The 24,003-nt window shown below is 36.8% G+C and overlaps 1 protein-coding gene across 1 annotated transcript in view; it reads left to right on the top strand.

The window, feature by feature from the left end:
* ASB4 (ankyrin repeat and SOCS box containing 4) overlaps positions 1-24,003 on the top strand; it is a 117,047-nt gene that overhangs the window by 50,856 nt on the left and 42,188 nt on the right. Inside the window, exon 6 of the mRNA XM_068550623.1 lies at positions 14,892-15,191. Within this exon, the coding sequence (XP_068406724.1) occupies positions 14,892-15,191 (300 nt within the window). The remainder of the gene's footprint in view (positions 1-14,891; positions 15,192-24,003) is intronic.

Below are 24,003 nucleotides of genomic sequence, written 5' to 3'. Positions count from 1 at the left end.
CTTCTAATTGATTCTGGATGCTAAGTATTAGTATATTGAACTAGTATTTTGAATTAGTATTGCCCCTATACATATCCCATATTTTCGGAGGGAAATCCATATTAGAAATGACCATATTAGAGGGAAATTCAAAATTCTCAAAGATAGAGACTTTTATCCAAAGAGACTGAGGATTTACCTAAAGAGACTGCTAAATATTTGGATCAGACTAAGCATATCCGGTTGGACTAAAATTAAGTTGTCCTTCCCTTTGCCACTAAGTTATGTAGAAAACCCATAAGGGGGGCCAGATCAATTAATTGCATATAAACTATATTATTTCTGTATGAAATTCAGTGAATTACAACTTTGTGACAGTTTCTAGTGTACAGGAGATTGGAAAGATCTGGGGACTTCATTACTACTTAAATCCATTAGCTTAATTCCGCATGGGCAGGGATTTTTGTTGTTGTCCACTGCAGTGCTCTGAATAAGTGTCTGGCATATTGAAGGTTCTGAGTAGGTATTTGTTGAAGGAATTACAACTGTAACACGAGGCAAGCTTGCAAAGTGCCCTCTAAGAATCCCAATACAATTTCAACAAAAATAGAGTGTCCCTGGTGTCATCCATCAGAATCCTTTGTTTTCAGCTCCCTCTAGGAATATTATGTTCCATGTTAGGCACCAAAATTTAAGAGGGGCATTTATCAATCAACTAAAGAGGATCCGGAAGAGAACAGGCAGGACAAGAGAATTCTGAAAATCACCCCAAATGAGGAACAGTTGACGCTACCTGAGGAAAAAAAGTGATTAATGAGAGAGAATGCTATTTTCAAATGTTAGAAAGAGTATAATTGTAAATGTATAATTGCATGTTCATAATTAGACTTAACGGGAAGAAATTATGAATAGGCAGATTTTGACTCAATATAACAAGGAAGCTCTGACTTTAACTTTCCAATAATGGAATGAATTGCTTTGTGAACCACAATGTGAGATTTAATTATGTATTATCTGATATTTTCTTTTCAATATTCATTGGTATTTGCCTCCCTCCCTCTCAACTTATTGTTTATCCTTGAAAGCAGAAAATGTAAAATTTGGAATGGTAAGGTTAGATTAAAAACTTTATTACTGTTAAGAATTATGGAGCCTATTAACTGATCACCCATTATCTTAGTCCCTCAGGTCACAAGGTGGCAAACTCAAATATGAGAACATACCCTTGACTGTTGGGTCTATATCTCACTTGGGTTTTCTGATGTCCATCACAAAGTGAAATTGCAAATTTTGTAAATCAGCTAAGATTTCATGAGATTGATGAAAACGTTGGAGAACTGCCCAAATCACATACAAAACCATTTACTAATGGCAATTTGTCAGTGTTATTTCTGTTAATAATTGAATAAGAAAAGTTTGAGAGCATGAGGATTTGATTGGTGTTTTAGAGGGAACTCCAGCCATTGAGTTTGTATGTTATTGGAATATCAAAGGATGAAGAAAGGCCCTTGGCAAATCTGTTGAAGCTCTTGAGTACGTTTGTAAATATGATTCTTTTTATATATTAGTTTGACAGAAACCATTCAAAAGGTAAAGTACATTGCTTCATGTTATTATGAAATTGAATCAGAAGAATTAAATATCTTTCTCCGAAAATAGTAAACATTGTATTTTGTGGTTCTATGAATTATACAAGTAACTGTCAACCTACAAGTTAAATATTAGATGAAAATATGTTCCCTAGAATTTTTGCTTTTCTTTCTCAAGATGAATTAAGAGAAGCCCACCCCCACCCCCCAACTGTGAAATTCAGTCTTAATTTTAGGTAGTGTGAATTTTGGTTATCTTTTCCAGGACTAATTATCCTCCAATGAAGTAAAACTCCTCTTTGTCTCTGTTTCCTCTACCGGGAATGCTCTTCTTTGTCTTAGGTTTGTCAAAAATGGACAAAACGTATTAATCAATAATTGCTATATTTGAGTCACACATGTGGACATAAAAGGAACAGTATCTTATTCTCAACCAAGCATAGTGCTAAGGACGTAAATAATCAATGAATAATTCTTTATTCATTCATTATTCATTTATTCGTTCATACTGGGCACTGAGGGCAGGAGAATGATTTAGTTCCTTACTTTATGGAATCTACAACTCTGTGCTCATGCTGCGTTACCAAGTTATCGTTATTAATACGTTCAGTGCAGAAATACATTTTTATCACAAATGTAAGTTGTGCTCATTGTAGATGACTTCAGAAAATAACAAAGAGATAAAGAAGAAATCAGATGTAATCTTAGCACTCGGAGATAAAAGCTGATGATATTTGGGAATTGATGCATGCGTACAGAATTTTCTTCCTACGTGTGCATTTAGTACACATATTTATACATTATATAGATAGATACAAATTATGTAAATATATACATATATATTTGTCCATTATATAAGTATAGATATTTTTAAAGAATATTTATACTACATATACTATTTTATAAATTACTTATCTCATAGATATTTTACAATCAGTATATATCTACCTAGTCATAGTGACTGAAGGGTGTTTCATTAGATGGATATGACATCATTTGTTTATCAAATTTTTTACTGTCAGTCACTTAGATTGCTTCCATGTTTTTTACTATTGTTAACAATATAATCATCCATATGTACATTTGTATTCATTTATCCATCTGTTATTTCAGTACAAATACGTTACACTATGTTAAGCTTGAAATTTTATCTTCTTGAAGATTTAAAATTAAGAATATTAACAAAAATCTTAAACATTAAAAAACAAAGTTAATCTACAGTATTAGAAGTCAAGATAATCGTTGTCATTGGGGGTCAGGTGAGTGTTTGGATTGGAAAGTGACATAAAGGGGGTTTCAAGTGTACCTGAACTACTCTGTGGTTCGACCTGGGGGTTGGTTACAGGGGTGTGTTCACTTTGTAAAAATTGGACAAGCCGTATACTTATGACTTGTCACTTTCTACTTTCTTGTATTTGTGTTACACATCAATGAAATAAGTTAAAATACTATGTTACGATTTGCATCCATGTCTATATGCTTATGTAAATTCTAAGAATTGAATACTATTATCATTTTTAGTTTTTTAAAATTCATGTTGCTAATTATTCTGCAGAAAGTTTGCACCAGTTTTGACTCCCACAGGCAATATATAAAGTGTAATTTCTTTATGTTCAAATTAACATTTACTATCACAATTTTTCTAATTTGTAATGATTTATACATTTAAAAATTGAGTATTTTCCTCTCTTGGAAAATTACAAACTTACAGAAAAGCTGAAAAAATAATATCATGGTCATCTGTAAATCCCTCATTAGATTTGCCAACTTTTAATTTTTTGCCTCATTTGCTTTCTCTCTCTGTCTCTGTTTACACACACACACACTCACTCACATATCTATACACGTATATATATATACATATATATACACATTTATTTTTGTATTTCTGAATTATTTGAAAAGAAGCTTTAGGCATCATGACAATTTACCCCTTAAGAATAAGAATATTATTCTACATAACCACAATACTTTTACCACACCTTAAAAAATTAACAATAACTCTATATTATCAAGTAATATCTAGTCCATATTCATATTTCCACAACTGTACCAATATAGTCTTTTCTAACTGATTTTTTAAAATACAAGATTAAATAAAGTTTACTCAGTCATTGCATTTAGCTGTTTTGTCTCTTTAGTCTCTTTTTACCTAAAATAGTCCCCTACCACCATCACCCTACCCTGCTTTCTTTCATGGTGTTGACATTTTTCAAGCCTAAGTCACTTGATAACCTTCTGTTTGTTTTCAAATGTGTATGACCATGCTTGATTTTGCAGGCTCTTATTACAGAATTATTATAGGTTTTCAGAAGCACATGTATTAGCAACTGTAGCAAATTTTCATTTGTGGCTATTGGTTAATCAGAGCAAGACATTGGATCTCCAGTTGGGCACCAGATCACCAGATGTTTTTACTGAGGGAAAAAAAAAAAAAAGTTAAGAGCTTTTAAATCTTACATTATTACTTTGATTGTATAAGAAATAATAGTGACATTTCATTCTCTGAAATGTATTGTGAGGGTTTTCCTTCATATTGATACACTATGTTATTCAATGAATTAGTTAGTATAGAACCAGTTTAAAAGACCTGAGAGTGCAGTGACAGCCAAGAAGGATGTTTTGAAGTTTGAAATGATCCCTATATAAATAGAACGGCTCAGCATAACTTTGGGATAAAATTAGCTGACAGTTTGTGGGCTCTCTAGCATGTGCCTGTTAGCTTGGTGCCGCTCTCCTGATAAATCACAACAAAGCTTCCAGAGGGAGAGGAAGGATGGACGGCACAGCTGCCCCTATCACTAAATCTGCAGCTGCCAAGTTAGTTAAGAGAAATTTCCTTGAGGCTCTCAAGTCAAATGACTTCGGAAAATTGAAGGCCATTTTAATCCAAAGGGAAATAGATGTGGACACAGTTTTTGAAGTCGAAGATGAGAATTTGGTTTTGGCATCTTATAAACAAGGTAAAAATTATAGGTGTAATTGTAAAATCGATAGAAAATGGATTTGTTTTTTTAATGCACAGCATTAGTCACCCAATCTAAACTGGTAGCTCTTATTATTTCTTTAAATATATACCTAAAAAATATTTCTAATGTAATCTTTTCCTTCTTTTTAAACTAGACAAAATCATGAGCTGGTATATGTATATATAAATATATTTTTTCTTCTCTTTACTTTCCTTCTCTTTTCTTTCTGTATCCCTGTGCCTAGAATTTGAAATCCTGGATAATCATATTCAGTAATGCAATTTTCTTCTATTTCTAACTTTATTTCTTCTTATAAGTACATAGAATAAAGAAACCATCTCTAGATTATGGCTAAACAGGTTGCTGAGATCTAATCCAGACAGTATGACTGGCTTGGGAACAGGCTGCCAGCCCTCTGTTAACAGGGCTACTTAAAGATATATCATCTCTACATCCACCTGGAGGAAAAAGAGGATTTTTGCCCCTATTTGAAGGGTTAATAAATGGGTAAGGCTGTACCGTGATACACCTTTATGATCCTTGTCATTTTAATGAGTTTTCAGTTCAGGCAGAAAAGGTGAAACCAGAAAAGACAAAAAGTTAACTTTTTTCCGTGACTACAGTGATAGATCAAAATTGTAGATCTACCTAACACGAAGTATCTGCCTTATGAAGAACTAAGGATAGCAAAAATTAGAACTGAATTTTTTTTTTATCATGGGATTTTCTGGAACCCATGCTTAATAAGTCAGAAATAAATTAGAAGTGCGCAGATTCTGATTTCCCAAATCAGCTAGTTAATGGGAAATTTGAGTAACGAGGCCATCTGGTAAGCGGACTGCAAACAAACACCATGTTCAACATCACTTCTGTTTAAACAAAATAGATGATAAGGTCTTGTGTACAGCACTGAGAAAGATCATTTTTTTTTTATGTTTAAAATACTTTCCATTTGTATATAAATCATCAGCACCATCAATTTTCAGAAATGAATACTAATGGTATATATTTCTACATTAATTTACTATCAGTTCTGAAGGAAGGATGGAATAGTTGAGGCCAGTTACTGTGCTTATGATTTTTACTTGAGGGTTTTATTATAAATTGGCATTGATATCTTGATTGGAAAACAAAGAAGAGGTCTGTTTTTTAAAAAGTGGTTGATGGAGATTCTGTTAAGAAAGAATGTATACTATATGATCAGATTACTTTCATCTTATGGATTTGTTCAGTGAAAGACTGCCTGAATGCTAAATACATTTTTAAGGTATTTTTTAAAACTTATATTCGTGCCTAGCTTAAAATAACTTATGTCCAAGTCAGCAGGTAATTTATTTGACCCTGAGTTGTGAAGACTGCCTTTTCTCATCTGAGCATGCCAAATTGCATAGATCATGCGAAGGTTCGGAGGTTGTGAGAAAGGAAGTTTTAGTGGCAGTTTCTGGAGAAGAAGGGTGCCGTTTCTTTGCTTCCAATGGTGTTATCATCCCTGAACGAGAAAAAAATGCATTTTAAAATCTTTCTGTCAATATGAGCTGACTCCCTATGGTCTTCATAGAGCTAAATTTTCATTCATGCAAATGAGTGTTTTCATAGGACTGTGGGATGGGACTTTCAATTAGGGAGAAAGCAAATTACACTCTCTGGATTTGGGGGAAAAAAAAAAGAGAACAGTAACATTCTTATGCATGCCAGGTGGATGAATGCAAGAAATGATAGGATTTGTGGCCATATCTTCAGGGTTTATGCAGGAAATCGTGTGTGTGTGCATGTGTGTGTGTGCACGTACACGTGTGTGTATAGAAAGAAATACACTTACTCTCTGTTTAATATGAATATGGGTATAAGAATCTGTCTCTTTAATCTTAATCCCAGATTGAAGCCTCATTTTCTTCAGTTTCTTCAGATATTTTCACACGGCTTCCAGCCTAATTATCAAACTTTTTATTTTAGTCAGGAATGGAAGTGATGCATAGAATCCTAGTTGCTAGCCAAGCAAAGTAGACCTAAGTGGTTATATCAATTTCTAAGTCACAGAGGAATTCCCGGGGACTAGTGTAGAGCTGAGCAGGCTCCATTGGTCATTTGTTCGTTAGTTAGTCAGAATTAGTTAGTTCCTTTCTGAATAATTCTAAGGAATGAGACTCTTTGTGGCCTTGAAGGGTATGTGACTAGATTAAACTTTGTGAGACCTTATTAAATCACAGCAGACTTTTTGGATGTTGAATGCTGTTGAATTGCTATGCATTAGTTTTTGATTTTTTTAAGCTCTTTTAAAAAGCTCTACAACAGAAAAGTGCACAAATCGTTAAGTGTGAAGCTTGATTAATTTTCACAAAATAAACAAACATATGCAACCAGCATCCAGAAGAAGAAATAGAACATTACCTATTTACTTTTTTTTTTTTTTTAATTTTTTATTCATTTTATTTATTTATTTATGGCTGTGTTGGGTCTTTCATTTCTGTGCGAGGGCTTTCTCCAGTTGCGGCAAGCGGGGGCCACTCTTCATCGCAGTGCATGGGCCTCTCACTATCGCGGCCTCTCTTGTTGCGGACCACAGGCTCCAGATGGCGCAGGCTCAGTAATTGTGGCTCACGGGCCTAGTTGCTCCGCGGCATGTGGGATCTTTCCAGACCAGGGCTCGAACCCGTGTCCCCTGCATTGGCAGGCAGACTCTCAACCACTGCGCCACCAGGGAAGCCCACCTATTTACTTTTAAAGTGTGGGAATCTTCAGGTTTTAGTAATTTTTGGCTTACTAAGCAAGACATTGTGTAAAATCTAGAACATACTATGCTACCTTTAAATTTGCTTGTGTAATTAGTAATGTAATCTGTATTCAACATTTGATTGTCCTGTGGAAGATCAACAGTGGTACGTTTAATCCCAAATAATTTTTGTTTCTTTTAGGACATAGGATTTTTAAAAGTGACCACATTTTCTCCCCTAATTATGGTATGTTTAAGCCAGTATGAATGCAAGTTTATACTTTTTGTAAAGGCAGCTCAGAAGTCTGTTGGTGAAGAAATCAACTTGGAATCTAAACATTGCAACCCCCAATCCACAATCTAAATGGTACACTAATAATCAAAAGTTGACCTCCAAAGCAAATATAAAATATGGACTTTGTGAGGAAGGTAGAACAAAGTGTCTGGAAATTCACTTCTGCTTCCCCATCTCATTGAGTAACTTCTCTCACCTGTGAGACAAAGAACAGATTTAGAAGCCAGCATCCAGGTTCAGATGGCAGGCCCTGCCTAGCCCCAGCACCTAATAATGATTCTTAAAGTTTGAGACATGTCATTCTATTTTTTCAAGTTATTTTAAACTTCATAATCAAATCTTCAGATAAAATTATGTTTTATCAATTAAAAATATTTCTCTCACACTTTGTAAAGCAAACATTAAAAACATTCTGGTTGGGACTTCCCTGGTGGTCCAGTGGTTAAGAATCCACCTTCCAATGCAGGGGACGCAGGTTTGATCCCTGGTGGGGGAACTAAGATCCCACATGCCGTGGGGAATGAAACCCGCGCACTATAGAGCCCTCGAGCCACAACTAGAGAGAAGCCCACGTGCTGCAACTAAGACCCGACGCAGCCAAATAATAATAAAATAAAATTTTTAAAAAAAGAAAGCCATTCTTTAAAACAAAGAAACATTCCGGTTGGCATTTGCATTATCTCCTAGAGAATGGCAGATACATGGGTCTGAAAAGTATAAACAAGTAAGCAAAATTACATCTACCAGCTGACCACTTTAAAATGGGAATGAAGTGAAGAAAAGTTAAATACACGAACAACTTTTAACTGCCAAATGCAATTAGCAGTTGAATAGTCAAGGGATGTCAATGATATAAAGTTTGTTATGAGCCAAGTGCACAGTATTTATAGTGAAAGTGGGTCTCTAAGAAAACGCAAAGCTATTCATATTGGTTCTCACTAGGCGATCTCCATACGGGAAACGTGAATATCCATAAAGCTGTTTCCAAAGGTTTTTCAACCACACATTTGATTCTCCTTCAGATGCATGAGCCTTGGCTCATTAATGTTACAGGCAGAATATCATACTTATCTCTTTGGTATGGAATTCCCTAGTCAGCAAGGTTAATCAGAGTCCTTTTATTAATCAGCATAATGCACTGTAAGTACTTCGTTTATGGCCCACAGCCGCAGGTTCTTTGGTTGATAGTCATATTTTTAATTAAAATAACCAATGAATGATTTCACTGGAAAACTTTCTGGCAGGTACTCTATCTACTTTACTAAGTAGCAACTGCCTTCCAAATATGTTGAAAGCTCTTATTTTCACTCTCTTAATGAGTCATCTTCTTATCACCTAATTTTCCTCTTTGCCAGAAATTCACTCTCCTACTTTCCTATTGCCATCCCAGGGTTCTTTTCCTTTCTTAGGTGTTCAAATTTTTTTCTTTTAAATTTTACATTTCAAGCTTATTTCTTTTTCTCTCCTGGGGAAACTCTGAGATTTATCCTGAAAATATTAACTATTAAAAAATAGACAAGAATTGTGCTCCAGCCTGTAATCCTTCAGGACTGTGTAAATACGTGGACACAGCAGAGCAAATGTCTGCTTATCCAGCCATGAGCAGTGTGTGTAACCTTTGTCTGTAATAACAGAGGCTTCTTGTGTGTGGGGTTCTTTGGACTCAGATAACATTACAGCAGATAACTGTGGCAGAGCCTAGCTTAGCTGAAGGTTTACCAGAGATGTGTATATCCCCCCAAACACTGGAGCAGAATCAACCCTTCTTCCAAAAGATGGCCCAAACACTTCGCTCCTTACTGTATTTCCTGAGCCGGGGGTTTTCTACTCTGACTCAGGCATATCTCTGGATTCAGATTTAAATTAAACACACACACACACACAGACACACACACACACATGCACAAAGGATTGGTCTGTGTATTTGTGTAGGGGCATAACTCCTAAATTCCTTTAGAACTTTGCTGAGAATTGATACTGGTTTGGAGGTGGACTGCATGTAGCTTTCAGATCATTGATGGCTATTTAGAGATTTGGGGGAGACTAGGTATACAAACATGGGCACTTCCTGCTACTTAATCTCTACAGGATATTTATCCTCATTTGTAAAGTGGAGGCTTTGTCAAGACCCCCTCTAGATCTCCTGCATGCTGATAATCTTCAATGTTTTGAAGGGGAACTTATATAAACAGATTAAGTGTCATGGTCTGGGGAAGGTAAAAAGTAATGGTAGATGCTATAAATCCACATGGGTGTGGCCTATATTTGAGAGTTCTCTCTGGGATTTTTTCCTAGGAGAAAGAATCTGTATTTTCTTCTCAGTTAAGCTCATTGCTCAAGCAGAGCTCAAGCAGAAGGCATCACTGCCCACAGACTGCAGACCTGGGGTGAGAACCAAGTAGTTTACATTAGGGGAAGCAGTGCCTTCCTCACCTCTGGCCCCATCAAGGGCTTTGTTCCTGGGTTTTACTCCCTCCCCACAGTCCTTTGTGCAATCTGAGCACACAGTCAAAGGGCATGCTGGACTCTGCAGAAGTGAGCAGAGGGGGGCCCTTTGAAAGACAAATGCTAAGAATAAATCACATTTTGAGTTCTGAAGCCCTGGGACAATATTGCTGTGGAAAGAAGGGAGAGTGTACAAAATGAATCTGCCTGATTAGTTAACTGTATTTCTGTCATGCTGTGACCATTGGGGGTTACATTTTGCAGGACACATTTTGATCTCTTGACACACTAGCATCGACACAAGTGTGTTAATGGGTGCTGCATCACTGTGGTTTCTGGCGATGGCATTACCTCAGGTTTGGTCATCAGTGAGGGTAGGTGTGGTGGAAAGGACACTCCTGCTTGTTTCCACACTTGGTACACAGTGACCTGTGGCCGTATCGTCATTTAAAGGTGGTGATTGTATGTGTGTGGCCTGTTTGCTGTGGACTGCTTCTGTCTCTGCAGTGGGCTTTCCTGCTTTGCAAGGGCTTGAATTATCCAGAAACTCCTCCCCACTACCCCCCACCAAAGTTCTGCAATGCAGCTTCAAGATACATTGCGACAGACCCTGATCTGTATCCGACTATCTATTCTCTTCCTGTCTCTCCACTCAGCTCCCTAGGGGCACCAGCTAAGGGGTCTTGTTGCCACCCACCCATCTACATTCCTACCACCCACATTTCTCTCTAGGAGAGGTGAGTTGTAGGCACAGTTCCATTTATGAGGTTGGCTGAATTCCAACACCTGGCCCTCTCTGAGCCCAATTTACTGGTTAATGATTATGATTATAGGACACGCAGATGAAACTGATTGAGAGGTCAAGGATGACTGATTCATGTAGTAAACAGGCAAGATAGATTCTCTAGGTGCTACTGGGAATTTAGGAGGAAGAAAATAAAATCAACCAGCAAATGTATCTCCATATCAGAGATGTGACATATAGATGAATTCGGGATCTTCTTTCTTTCCTTGTGATTTGTGAAGGAGGCTTGGCGCTAAACCTATTCTACTTCCACAAAGACAAAGACAGATGGAAACCCTGCATTGCAGATATTCTGAGTCCATTAGCTTGGACTGAGGCAGACGACTTATGGCTCTAGCAGGCTGAAAACGTGGCAGTTTTCTCATCTGGAAAATGAAAGGCTTGGACTGGATAATCTTCCCTCCAGCGCTAACATTCTGTGTTTCTTTGATTTTACATCAAAATGGTGTTTTCTTAATCAGCTCTCTGCTGCTTCCTTTCTGAGATCATTTTTCTTACCACTGCAGAAGCAGACTTGAGTTTCCAATCAGTTGCTGTATAGAGCTGCCTAATCTTTGCTGTTAATTGGCAAGCAAAACACACTCCAGTTTTCAGATCTGGAACCAGCTTCTTTGCAAGAGAGTTAGAAGAGGCTGTCTTTGCAAATAGCTTGTAGAGGAAATTTGAGTATTAAGATGACTAAGTATTGGTATTAAGTGATTCATTCCTTATCAAAAGCAGGTTGCATACCATATAGCTTAAAAACTATGCTTGGAACACAGATTCAATGTGCACAGCTAAATGGAAATGTATATATGGATATATACAAATGTGTGTGCATATCTATTTACACACACACACACACTCACACACACACACACACGCACACACACACAGGCACAGGGTTGATCCTCCCCAGTCCAGACTGTCTGTGAAACTATTTGTCTCTACCAGGGAAAATCCATATCACCAAATACCTTCCCTTTTCAGTGTCTGAAATCTGGAATTAGTATCTTAGAACTTAATTCTATTGTATGAATACAGATTCCTACATAAATTCAGATAATCCTAAGAGGGTCACACTTTAAACAATCCTCAGTCTATTAGACCTTAGTGTAAATTAACTTTGGATTTCTTTTTAAAGAACAACTTTGGATAAGGGGAGAGTTGGGAGGACAAGAAAGCAAAATGGCCCTAGAATTCTGAGTGAGATGAAAAGAGATTAAAGTGTGTGTGAGTGTGTGTGTGTGTGTGTGTGTGTATGTCTGTCTGTCTTTCTGTCTGTCTAGGTTGGAGGGTGGGCCATAGAAAAACAAACTTCTGGTTGGGAGCATTCATTCCCTCAGGATTAATCAGCATTGTGCATAACCCTATAAATAACCTCTTTTTTAAAAAAATATAAATTTATTTATTTTTGGCTGCATTGGGTCTTCGTTGGTGTGCATGGGCTTTCTCTAATTGTGGCGAGTGGGGGCTACTTTTCGTTGGCAGTGCACGGGTTTCTCATTACAGTGGCTTCTCTTGTTGCGGAGCACAGCTCTAGATGTGCGGGCTTCAGTAGTTGTGGCTTGTGGGCTCTAGAGTGCAGGCTCAGTAGTTGTGACGCACGGGCTTAGTTGCTCCGCAGCATGTGGCGTCTTCCCAGACCAGGGCTCGAACCCGTGTCCCCTGCGCTGGCAGACAGATTTTCAACCACTGCACCACCAGGGAAGCCCTAAATGACCTCTTTAAACTAAATTATTTTTCCCCCTGGACAGGAGCACAACAGTTTATTTTAATTTTATTTATTTTTATAAATAGTAATACATGCACAACGTACTAAATTTAAAAGCTCAAGGGGAGCATTGAAGGATAAGTAAATCTATATTCTTGTCCCCCAGTCCCCACCAGTGCAACCAGTTTCTTGTGTTAGGTGTTTATAAATATTTTCTTACATGTTAGCCTTTATGCACACTCTTCGGCTCCCTGCTTCTCTCACTCAATAATATATCTTGAGATTTTTTCCATACCAGTATACACAGAACCACCCCCTTCTTTGTAATGGCTGTATAGTGTTCCACTGTATGGATGTACATACTTTATTTAAACAGTCTCCTATTGATGAAGATTGAGGTTGTTTCCAATCACTAACCATTAAGAACAATGCTGTAGTGCAGTGCATGTTGTTGTCCTGGGCCAGGTTACCAGGATTTATAACTCCCGGGAACTTCATACTCTTCATAAAGAGTTCAATGCAAGTAGTGTTCCTGGGAGTTGTGTAACACAGTGGCCCTTATATGGCATTTCACACATGAGTGAATGTACTTGTAGGATAAATACCCGGGAGTGGTGCATAGGTAGTTCTTTTCACTTAAATGAGAGACTTTTAATACCTGATCACCAGGCCCACCTTTAACGTGGTCATCATCCTCTGAGTGCCCTCCAGATGCTCATTTTTGTTGCCAGAAGTATTCACAATATTTTAGATTTTTCTGACCTCATCTAATCAGTGAAGAATACAACTTTTACTTCTCTTGTTCTGGGCGCTATACCCTATTAATGTAGCTAAAGATTGTATCAGCATTTAGGCAGCTTCATCTTACTGTTGGCTCATTTCTAGATTATTGTCAACTCAGATACTTAGGTTTTTCCTCAAATAAATTACCATTAAATCATAATCTGCTGGGACTTCCCCGGTGGTTCAGTGTTTATGTTTAAGACTCCACACTTCCAATGCAGGGGACGTGTGTTCGATCCCTGGCTAGGGAAAGAAGATCCCATATCCCACGTGGTGCGGCCAAAATATTAAATAAATAAATAAATAAATAAAGACGATCTTTCCAAAAAAAAAACTCATAATCTGCTTACCTTGTACTCGCATAGTGGAAGTTTTACAACCTATTGTAAAAACAAACTTCTGATTTATCCATGTTAAAATTTATTTTGTTGTTTCCACCTAGAGTCTCTTCTAAGCTGTTGAGCTATGTCTACATCTTCATCTTGCCATTAAATATTTCATCTTTCTGTACCTATTTTCCATTCTCCACTCATAGTGAGCTTAATGCCATGGATCTGGGTATTGACATTGAAAAAAAGATTTATAAAGTTATCTTTGTTATAGGTTGTCAAAATGGCAATCATTGGACACTTGGGAAAAAAGGACTAGTTCAGTGTTTAGAAGTCAGAGGTAGGAGGGAAAAAGGAAAGAGAAAGAGAGAGGGTGAGAGGGAGGGAGGGTGGGGGAGAGAGAGAGAGAGAGAGAGATTTCCAACAACTAATGGGAAAATTTTATATAAGATCTCAGTTCTAGGAACAACTCTGCTTCTCCTGACCAATTAATTTGTGTATAGCTTGTGGGCATAGTTAATTGTGCAACACATCATGTTTTCCTGTTCATTTTGGCTGCTGGGAAGTTCAAAGGCAAATTTACAGTGTGGTTCTAGCATATATAGAACACAGTTTATATTTTGGGTACCTATCTGACCCTGGACCTCTTTTTATTTTCCTTCCTTATTTTTTCCTTTGCCCTTATTTTCTATATCATTAAAAAAATCTTGTGTAAAATTTGTAAGCTGCTATAAATTCTTCTTAATTCTTCTTCGGAAAGAGGTGTTGTATAAACTGATAGGCAAATAAAATCTTGGTGTGACAAATTTTCTAAAGACATCAAATACATTCATACCTTAGCTTGACAATAGCAACAACTAGAGGGAAAAAGAACTGTGATGGAATGAAAATTATAAGCTTGTAAGTAACAGCTTTGGAATCATTCAAGGCAATGATTGGGAGTTAAAAAAAATTCTTTAATAAGAATGTCATATAAATCATCACGTAAAATAAAATGCAGTCACATAAATGAAGGTCTCAAACACAAATGCCTTGGACAGCCAGGAAGGTAAAGTAAATGAAGGACCAAGATAATAGGGAATAGTAGAGAGCCCCTGTCCCATTTAAGTAATCCAAATACACTACTAAACTAAACATTTGCAGGTCCATCAGCGACTAGTTTACAACTTCCAAATCATCCCCCCAATTTTATGAATGTGACGAAAGTAAAATACTTTGTAAAAATCCTCACTAATTCTCACAGGGAGAAATCCTAGGCCAAGAAGTTAAACTTTCTCTCCCTTTCTTTTTTCAGGTTATTGGTTGCCTAGTTACAAATTAAAGTCTTCCTGGGCCACCGGCCTGCATCTTTCTGTCTTGTTTGGTCACGTGGAATGTCTTCTGGTGCTACTGGACCACAATGCTACAATCAACTGTAGACCTAATGGGAAAACCCCTCTTCATGTGGCTTGTGAAATGGCCAACTTGGATTGTGTTAAGATTCTCTGTGACCGTGGAGCAAAGCTCAATTGCTACTCCTTAAGTGGACACACGGCTTTACACTTCTGTACAACTCCAAGCTCCATCCTCTGTGCCAAGCAATTGGTTTGGAGAGGTAAGCCTTTCTGGGTGGCTGACATTGTCATCTACTTGCCCAGTCATGGTTTTGAAAATTGGTGACCCTTACTTACCTCCGGCAATGTAGTACGTATCTCTATTCATTAAGCCTAATTCAGGGGGCCCTAAAAATATGTAGAGAGATAGTTATGTTGGCCCCGGTCATTCAGTGATGATCACATTGAATTCTTATTACTGTTTTAATTGTAGGAGTCTCGTTAATTTACACATTTATTTAACAAATAGTTATTAGCTTCTATGATGTCAGGTAATGTGCTAAGAAAGTAAAAAGAGAAAATAGTTTCTGCCCTCTAGGAGCTTATATTCTAGTAAGGGAGATGAATATTGATGAAATAAATTATAAATACATAACTGTAAATTGGGAAAGGAGAAAAATAAGGTGCTATGAAAGAGAATGTCAGGAGTAAACTATTATAAAATGTATAAAACTTCTCTAAAGATACGATATTTAAGCTGAAACTTTATAATGAGAAGTAGCTGGCCATTAAAAACAAGAGCAAAGAAGAAAAGTCTAGGGCTAGGGAATAGCATGTGCAAAGTTGCTAGGGGAGCAAAAAACTTGGAATATCCAACACATGGAAGAAGGCCAGTATGGCCAGAGTATCATGGGGGGGGGTGGTGGTGGGAGGGACAAGAGGGTAGAGGGGAGTGCCGCCAAATGACATTGGATGTGTCAGATCATATATGGCCTGATGGGGGCCGAGTATGGGGTTTAGAAATGGAGCCACTGAAAAGTTTAAAGCAAGGCAATGACACGGTTTAACTTTCACTTAAAATCATCAATATGGGGTCATTCATAAGCTGGGTTGGAGAAGGCCAAAAATGGAAGCAGGGAGACCAGCAGGGAAACTCTTGCAATAGTGTAGGTGAGGGGGATGATGATTTGCACTAAGGGGAAAGCTAGGATAGGAAAATTAGAAAATGGGTTTGCAATATGTTTTAGAAGCAGAATTGGTGGGACTTGGAGATGGATTTGATATAGGTGGGGGTGGGGCTGGGTGACAGAAAAGGAAGTTTCAAGAATCATTGCCAGGTGTGTGTGTGTGGGGAAAAAAAAAAAGAATCATTGCCAGGTTTCTGGCTTTAGAAAATGGCTGGAGAGTGATGCCGTTTTTTAAGATGGGAAAACTTGGGGAAGAAGCATGTATGTGGGGAGATCGTTATACCATTTTTTTTAAGTTGGGTTTACAGAGGTATAATTTATATACCGTAAATTCACTGTTTTTGAGTAATAGATAGTCGTGAAACCATTCACCACAATTATCTCAAAAAATCCCCCAATGCCCTTGGTAGTTAATTTCCTCACTCTCCCCCGACCCCTGGCAACTACTGATCTGTTTTCTGTCCCTTTAGTTTCATCTTTTCAGAATGTCATATTAATTAAATTATACAATATGTAATCTTTTGAGGCTGGTTTCTCCAGTTTAGCATAATGCATTTGAGATTCATCAGTGTGACTGCACTCACCAGTAAATCATACCTTTTTATTGCTGAGTAGTATTCCGTGTATAGATGTAACACAGTTTATTCACTCCCTAGTAGAAGGGCATTTAGATTGCTTCTAGTTTTTGACAATTTTGAAAAAAGCTGCTATAAACATTTGCATACACGTTCTTGTATGGACATGTTTCATTTCACTTGGGTCAATGCCTAAGAGTGGGAAGATGGGTTGTATGGTAAGTTTATAAGAAACTGCCACACTGTTTTCCAAAGTGCTTGTACCCTTTTGCATTTCCGCCAGCAGTGTATAAGAGCTCCTGTTATCCTCCATCCTTGTCAGAACTTCGTAATGTCAGATTTTAAAAACTGTTTTAGCCATCCTAATAAGTATTAATAGCATCTCATTATGATTTTAATTTGAATTCCTCTAATGACCAAAGACATTGAGTATGTTTTCATGTATTTATCTGCCAGCTGTGTGTTCACTTTGGTGAAATATCTGTTCACTTCTTTTGCTTCTTTTTTGTTTTTTTTTTTAATGGCTGTTTGTTTTCTTGTTATTGATCTGTGAGAGTTCTTAATATATTTTGGATACTAGCCCTTTGTCAAATATGTGTTTTGCAAATATTTTAATTCATTCTTTGGATTTTCATTTTTCTGATGGTGTTTTTAAAAGAGCAGAAGTATTTAATTTTGATAAATTCAGTTTATCAATTTTTACCTCTTATGGTTTGTGCTTTCTGTGTTCTAGCTAAGAAATGTTGGATTAACCCAAGTAACAAAGGTTTTCTCCTTTGTTTTTCTTCTAGAAGTTTTATAATTTCAGGCTTTACTTTTATGTCTTTGATTTATTTTGAGTTATTTTTTGCATATGGTGTGAGGTATGGGTTGAAGTTCATCTTTTTTCGTGTATGGATGGCCAATTGTTTCAACATCATTTGTTGAAAAGATTATTCTTTCACCATTGAATTGTTTTGATATTTTTCTCAAAAGTCAATTGGCCGGGACTTCCCTGGTGGTCCAGTGGTTGAGACATCGCCTTCCAGGGGTGCAGGTTCGATCCCTGGTCGGGGAGCTAACATCCCACATGCCTCACAGCCAAATAACCAAAACATAAAACAGAAGCAATATTGTAACAAATTCAATAAATACTTTAAAAATGGTCCACATAAGAAAAATCTTAAAAAAAAAGTCAATTGGCCAAATATGTATGGGTCCGTTGATCTATATATCTATTTTTTGCTAATCCTCCACTGACTTGGTTGCTTTATATCAAGTCTCAAAAGCACATAGAGTGAGTCCTTCTAGGTTAGTTTTAAACATGAGAGGTTTCAGACCTCTTTGAGACATCAAAGTGAATAAGTCAAGGATACACTTGATATAAAAGTATATATTTCAGAAAAGAGCTCTGAACTAAAGCAGTAAGTTTAGGAGCCATTGGCCTATAGATTGTATTTGAAGCCAAGGAAATCAATGAACTCACCTGGATAAACAGTGTAGAGAGATAAAAGAGAACTTAGGACCAAGCTCTGACAAATTCTTTTTTTTTTTTTTTTTTTTTTAAAGAGTAACACTTTTTTTTTTTTAATTTATTTTTAGCTGTGTTGGGTCTTCGTTTCTGTTCAAGGGCTTTCTCTAGTTGCGGCGAGTGGGGGCCACTCTTCATCGCTGTGCGCGGGCCTCTCACTGTCGCGGCCTCTCTCTGACAAATTCTTATGTTTAGATGTTAGCAGGATGGAGAGGAGGCAATAAAAGAGAGTGAAATTATTCTAGGGTTTTGATTTCCTTGTGATAACCACTTTCCTCTATAATTCTTTATTTCTAAGAATGTGTTAAAATATATTCCACACTAAAAAAAAAAAAGAGTGAAATGGATTGATAAATGAAGTTGGAGAAAATCCAAGAGCATTTTTGACATCAGAGAAACTAAGAAAAAGGCAGGTTCAAGAATGGGGGAGTGGTCAGCTGTATTGATAGCTACTGAGAGGTTTAATCAGATGTTCATTAGATTAAGTGACAGAGTTATCACTGACAAAAATAGTTTTGGTGAAATGGTAGGTGCAGAAGCCAGATCAGAAGATGTGAATGGGAGGTTAGAAACTAGAGGTGGCATATGCTGACAACTGTTAAAAGAAATTTGGCTGCAAATGTGAGCATACGAGTAGCACTATTGCTGAAGGGGGTTGGGCGGGGGGGGTGTTTGTCACAGGAGACTATTATCTACAGTTGAAGATAAAAGGAAATGTTTGTACGCTGAAGGAAATGATTTATAGAAAGCAAACAGTTGAAGGTGCATGAGACAGGATAACTGAAAGGTCCAAATCTTAGAGAAGTTGAGATGGGATGAAATCCAGAGACCTTGAGACACATCCTCCTTTTCAGCAGGTGAGCCAAAGTAAAAGATGGTTTTAATGCCAAAGCACTTGTAGATTTGGTTGTGGTAAGATGAGGGAGTCCCTATCTGGTACAAAGTCATCAGCCAAAATGAGAGCAGAAAGACTGGAAATTGGATGAGAGAGGGGAAGATATGGAAAGGTCATGGGGAAAGAATGGGAGGACATGCTTGAAGATGCTATGGTCTTCTCAACCTGTGAGAACTAAAGGGAAAAAAAAATCAACCCGGCTTATTCTCCTTCTTGCCTGCCCTGGGAGGAAGGGCCTAGTGCAGAGATGCTTGGAGAAGGACAGGCATCCATTGGAGCTTATCCACTTTACCTTCCCGCATGGGGCCATCACCACCTTTCACATTTACTTATACATTTATTTTTAGATTTAGTTTCTTTAATCTACATTTTAACTAATTAATTTAAACTTTTAAGCTGTTTATCTTCAAAATTTTTGGAAAGTTAAGAAATTATATATTTGTTTAGTTATTGATCTTTTATATCGCTGGCTTTTCATCAACCACGGACTAACAGTGAGCTCCCGACCTCGTCTTTCCTCAGAGATGTTACCACACAGCTTTCCCAGAGGACACAGTTATTCCCCATGTGCTTTATCCCTGTCGACAGAGGGAGACCTACCTAGAGAGGGAGGAGTAAAGAGGTAGGAGGAGACTGAGCAACGCCCCCTGTAGGCTGACACAAGGAATTGGACTGATAACCCGAGACGAGAGGAGGAGTAGAAGGAAGTCTGTTAAAAATAACTGACCCTTTAGCACCACGTCATCAAAGGCTGAAGCCATAACAAGAAAGATAAATTAGAGAACACAAAAATGTTTGTTTCAACATCTGTGTGGCAAACAGATTATAAAATTAAAAAGCAGTCATAAAACTGGGAAAAATATTTGGGACTATACGACAAAGGGCTCATATCCTTACTATGTAAAGAAGCTTTAAAAATTAAAGTTAAGAGGGTAACAACTAAGAGGAAAAAAAAAAAAGCACAAAGGGACCAAGAACAGGAATAGGTATTTCAGGAAAAAAACAGACGAGCATATAAACGACAAATTAAGGTAACATAATGATCACTTGTAATCAGTAAAATGTCAATTAAAAATAAGAAATAGATGTTTTGTTGTGTTTATTACATTAACAAAGATATCAAAGATGATAATACATATGTTGACAAACACGTGGGGCAGTGCTCTCACACAGGCTTAATGGAGTGAAAATGCATACGATTGAGGGGAGTATCAAAAGCTTAAAACCTTTTTAAACTCAGAAATTCTGCCTCTAGGGTTAGGGACTAATTCAGCACCTTTTGACTCAGGGTTCTCATTGATGTAGGGCCTCAGATTCAGACTTTGGATATATCTCTAAACAAGGTTATACACTGAGTCAGAGATAACTGATGAGAAAGAAAGACATTTATCGTGTAACAGAATTGTGCTTGGTCACGTGATCTGTAGTACACTAGAAATTGAGACTTCTCCTAATTCTATGAGAATCTTCAAAATAGTGTAGTTATAGTGTGTTTTATATTTTTGCAATAAAAGTTTTGATTGGTTAAGGAATACATTTAAAATATACCACAATTTTAAAAGATATATATTGGCATTTTAAATTTTTAATGTACTTAGAGTCTCAAAAAAGTTGCCTGATTTCTTTTTGCCCTCAGAGAGTCATTTATATTACTGAAATACTTAAAAATATTTTTATATATAATAGAAAAATTTAAGCTGTTATCTCCGTACCATACAGACGTTAAAAATGATATTGTAAAAGAATGTTTATTGACATAGAAAGATTTTTTAAAAATAAGTTCATAGAAGTGTATTAACTGCATAAACTTAATTTTCTAAAAATTATATATGATTATGCATATCAGAAAATAATATCTGAATTATGAGTCAAACTTGATAGCATAAGTAATATTTAGCTGTAGCTAAGTAACTTCAAAAAAGCAAATTTGTTATGTCAGATCCTTACTCTTAGAATAAGTGTTTTTTTTAAGTGTGGTGCCTGGAAAATATTACAAAACAAAATAAAACTGTAAATCAGGTAATTGGGTAAAATTTCACCCATTTTATGAATGGAGAAAAAGAGAAAAGGAGAAGAGAAGTGCTTGGAGGTAATCTTCTAGTCTGGAAATTCTAGAAGACTGTCAGCATCTTGCAGCCTTTCTTTTGCATTTTTATGTCTTCAGTTTCTTGGACAGTGCTTGGCACATAGGAAGTACTCAATAAATGGTCTCTGACTGATCTGGGAATGGCTCCAGGAGCACTGAGTGCATGGAAGGGGACTACTGCCATCTAGTAAATGGAAACTGTTATGTTCACAGTTAATTAAATGCTGCTGTTGGTCAGTTTTACTCTCTCAGTCTCTAGGGAGATAGCTGAAGGATGAATTTTCTCTCTCCAGGATTATGTGGTAGGCACTTTGAGAAGTCACATACATCACTTTGTAGCTGGACAGAGGGAATTGAGACAGCACACAGACAAGGAAAATAAGTAAGGCTAACATGAAACTCAGGACCAGAGAAGTCCATTAGAGGAAAACCAATGCCATGGCAACTGAAAACCGATGTAATTTCATTTGCTATTTAATGGGCTCTTTGTGGAAAAGTGCTCTTTGTGGAAAAGGCTAATTGAGGCCAAAAAATCGCATGCAATTTTCTCTTAAAGGATTTTCCCCTATTTTTTCAATGTTGCAGAGCCTGCTTTGTCCCCAGGCTGGATTTTGTCTGCTATTTTTTTGTTTGCCTTTCTACTTAATGCCCCCCATCTTCTGGCCTTTGTTTCCTTTGGTATTAGTATAATAGTGTTCATCAGTTGAGAAGGCTTATTTACCTCAGTGAAAATGTCCTTTCTGTGAATCCTGCATTTCCCTACAAATAAAGAGAGTCACGTCAGGTTTAGCTGGCTGAAAAGCAGCATATTATTTCTACCTATTCCCTTTCGTAAGAAGAAAATGAAAGCTGCTTGCTTTTCTCTGCATGAAGCAAATCCTGACAGTTGGAGGAAAATTTGTTACTGCAGGAAAGCCATAAAAATTCAAATGTTTCCTAGCAGAATGTAGCATGAGGGCAATGTAAAGGAGACCGTGCCTTTTAAAAGACTGTCCCCTGCTACTTGGTGTGACAGTGGCATGAGTTACCTGCACATTAGGAAATTCCCTATTCAATTATGTGAACACAGTAAGGCAAGATGTCATTGGACTTCACTTTAGCCAAGAAGTAGCTATGCCTGCTTGACAGACACCTCTCTCACCAGTCCATCACCTTCTGTCGTTCCATCTCTTAGGTTATATATTATAATAGCACAAATCTGACCCTCCTAGTCACTTGCAAATAACCTTGGGGATTTTTGTCCCATATGCTGTATGGGACATACACCTGTACAATAAGAATTTAATATTTTCTTTAAATTGACATTACTTATTAAATTTAATTTTAAAGGAACTTTTATATCACTATAAAAATTGATTCGTCACTATAAAAAGTATGCCAAAATCCCTTGCTGTACATAGAAGGTAATAGTAACAGTAAATAATGGGCAATCAAATTCTTGACCTCTGTCAACCCAGAGACCTTCTTTTCTCAAATGGCAGAGAATGACTTTAAAAATCCTCGTCTTTTGGTTGCTATTTTTTCTAGAAGCATTATCTTCAATTCCTCTGCTCTGAATGAATGAACTTGAAATGTGTTTGCAGGTCATCTCTCACATCCAGTCAAGCAGCAGGTGCTCCAGCCCAGTAAAGAATGTCCCATGTAAAATCATAGCACACTTGGGAAGGCATTGCCTTAAGCAGGGCTTTGTAAAGTTGATGGTCTATTTAGTAGTGACTTTTAGAAGCCTCCCCTTGAGAATCAGGAGTGGAATAAGTTTGCTGCTCTCACATCTCACACCTTTGTCCTGGAGGTCCTAGCTGACACAAAGAGAAAAGAAAAATAAATAAGATGTAAGAAGATTAGAAAGCAGGAAGCAAAACATCCATTATTTCACACTGTATGTTTGTCTAGATTAAAAAAAAACAAGAAAATCTAAGGTCAAATGGTTAGAATTCATAACTGAATTCAGAAGAGGTACTGCATTTGAGATCAATATACAAAAATCAATTGTATTTCTATATACCAGAAACAAGTAGTGAGAAATTATAATAAGAAAAGATGTATTCTTTGTTATAAAGCAGAAACTAACACACCATTGTAAAGCAATTATACTCCAATAAAGATGTTAAAAAAAAAAAAGAAAAGATGTATTTACAAAACCACAAGAAATTTAAGGGACTTAGAAAATATATTCAACAAAAGGTGGAAGAAATATAAAAATTGATTAAAAGACATTAAGAGGATACCACATTCAAGGTTTATTACAAAAAATGTATTTCTTGATTACTTGCTCCTCAGAGGCAACCACTTTCATTTCTTTTAGCTGATTAGTTCGATATTTATCTCCATATTGCTAAATAAATACCATTTATTTATGCATAAACTTGAAAAGAATAAGTAGCAACATAAACAGTTTTCTGATAATCTATTGATTTATCATAATGGAAGATGAGGATCTGGCTCCTTTTCCTCCCTGCCCTCCCCATACAAGTATCTTTCCTATCCTCCATCCTCACAATATAATGACATTATAACTATGAGGCTTGTACTAAACTAGGATAACCATTCCTTCTTTGTACAACATTTTGTTTTCCCTGGAGCTAATTGTCTTATTTTATTCATTTACTTATTTTTTTAATGAATCACCACTATTTTAACCCCAAAACTTTTGCCAATAGTTTTAATCTTTTCTGAAAATAATTCAATTCAACAGGTATCTAATCAGTTTTATTTTCTTGAAAAAAGTCCCTTCTGGAGACTTCAGATCTATTCCAACCACTGTCATCCTGAAATCTCCATTCTCTCATCATCCTGGAGAGTCCCTTTGCCTCTCCCTATGTTAGATTTCCTGTTCCTGG

The sequence above is a fragment of the Eschrichtius robustus genome, chromosome 8, assembly GCF_028021215.1.
Source record: "Eschrichtius robustus isolate mEscRob2 chromosome 8, mEscRob2.pri, whole genome shotgun sequence".
Taxonomy (NCBI): domain Eukaryota; kingdom Metazoa; phylum Chordata; class Mammalia; order Artiodactyla; family Eschrichtiidae; genus Eschrichtius; species Eschrichtius robustus.
The sequence above is the reverse complement of the archived record's forward strand: the minus strand, read 5'-3'. Positions and strand labels throughout refer to the sequence as shown.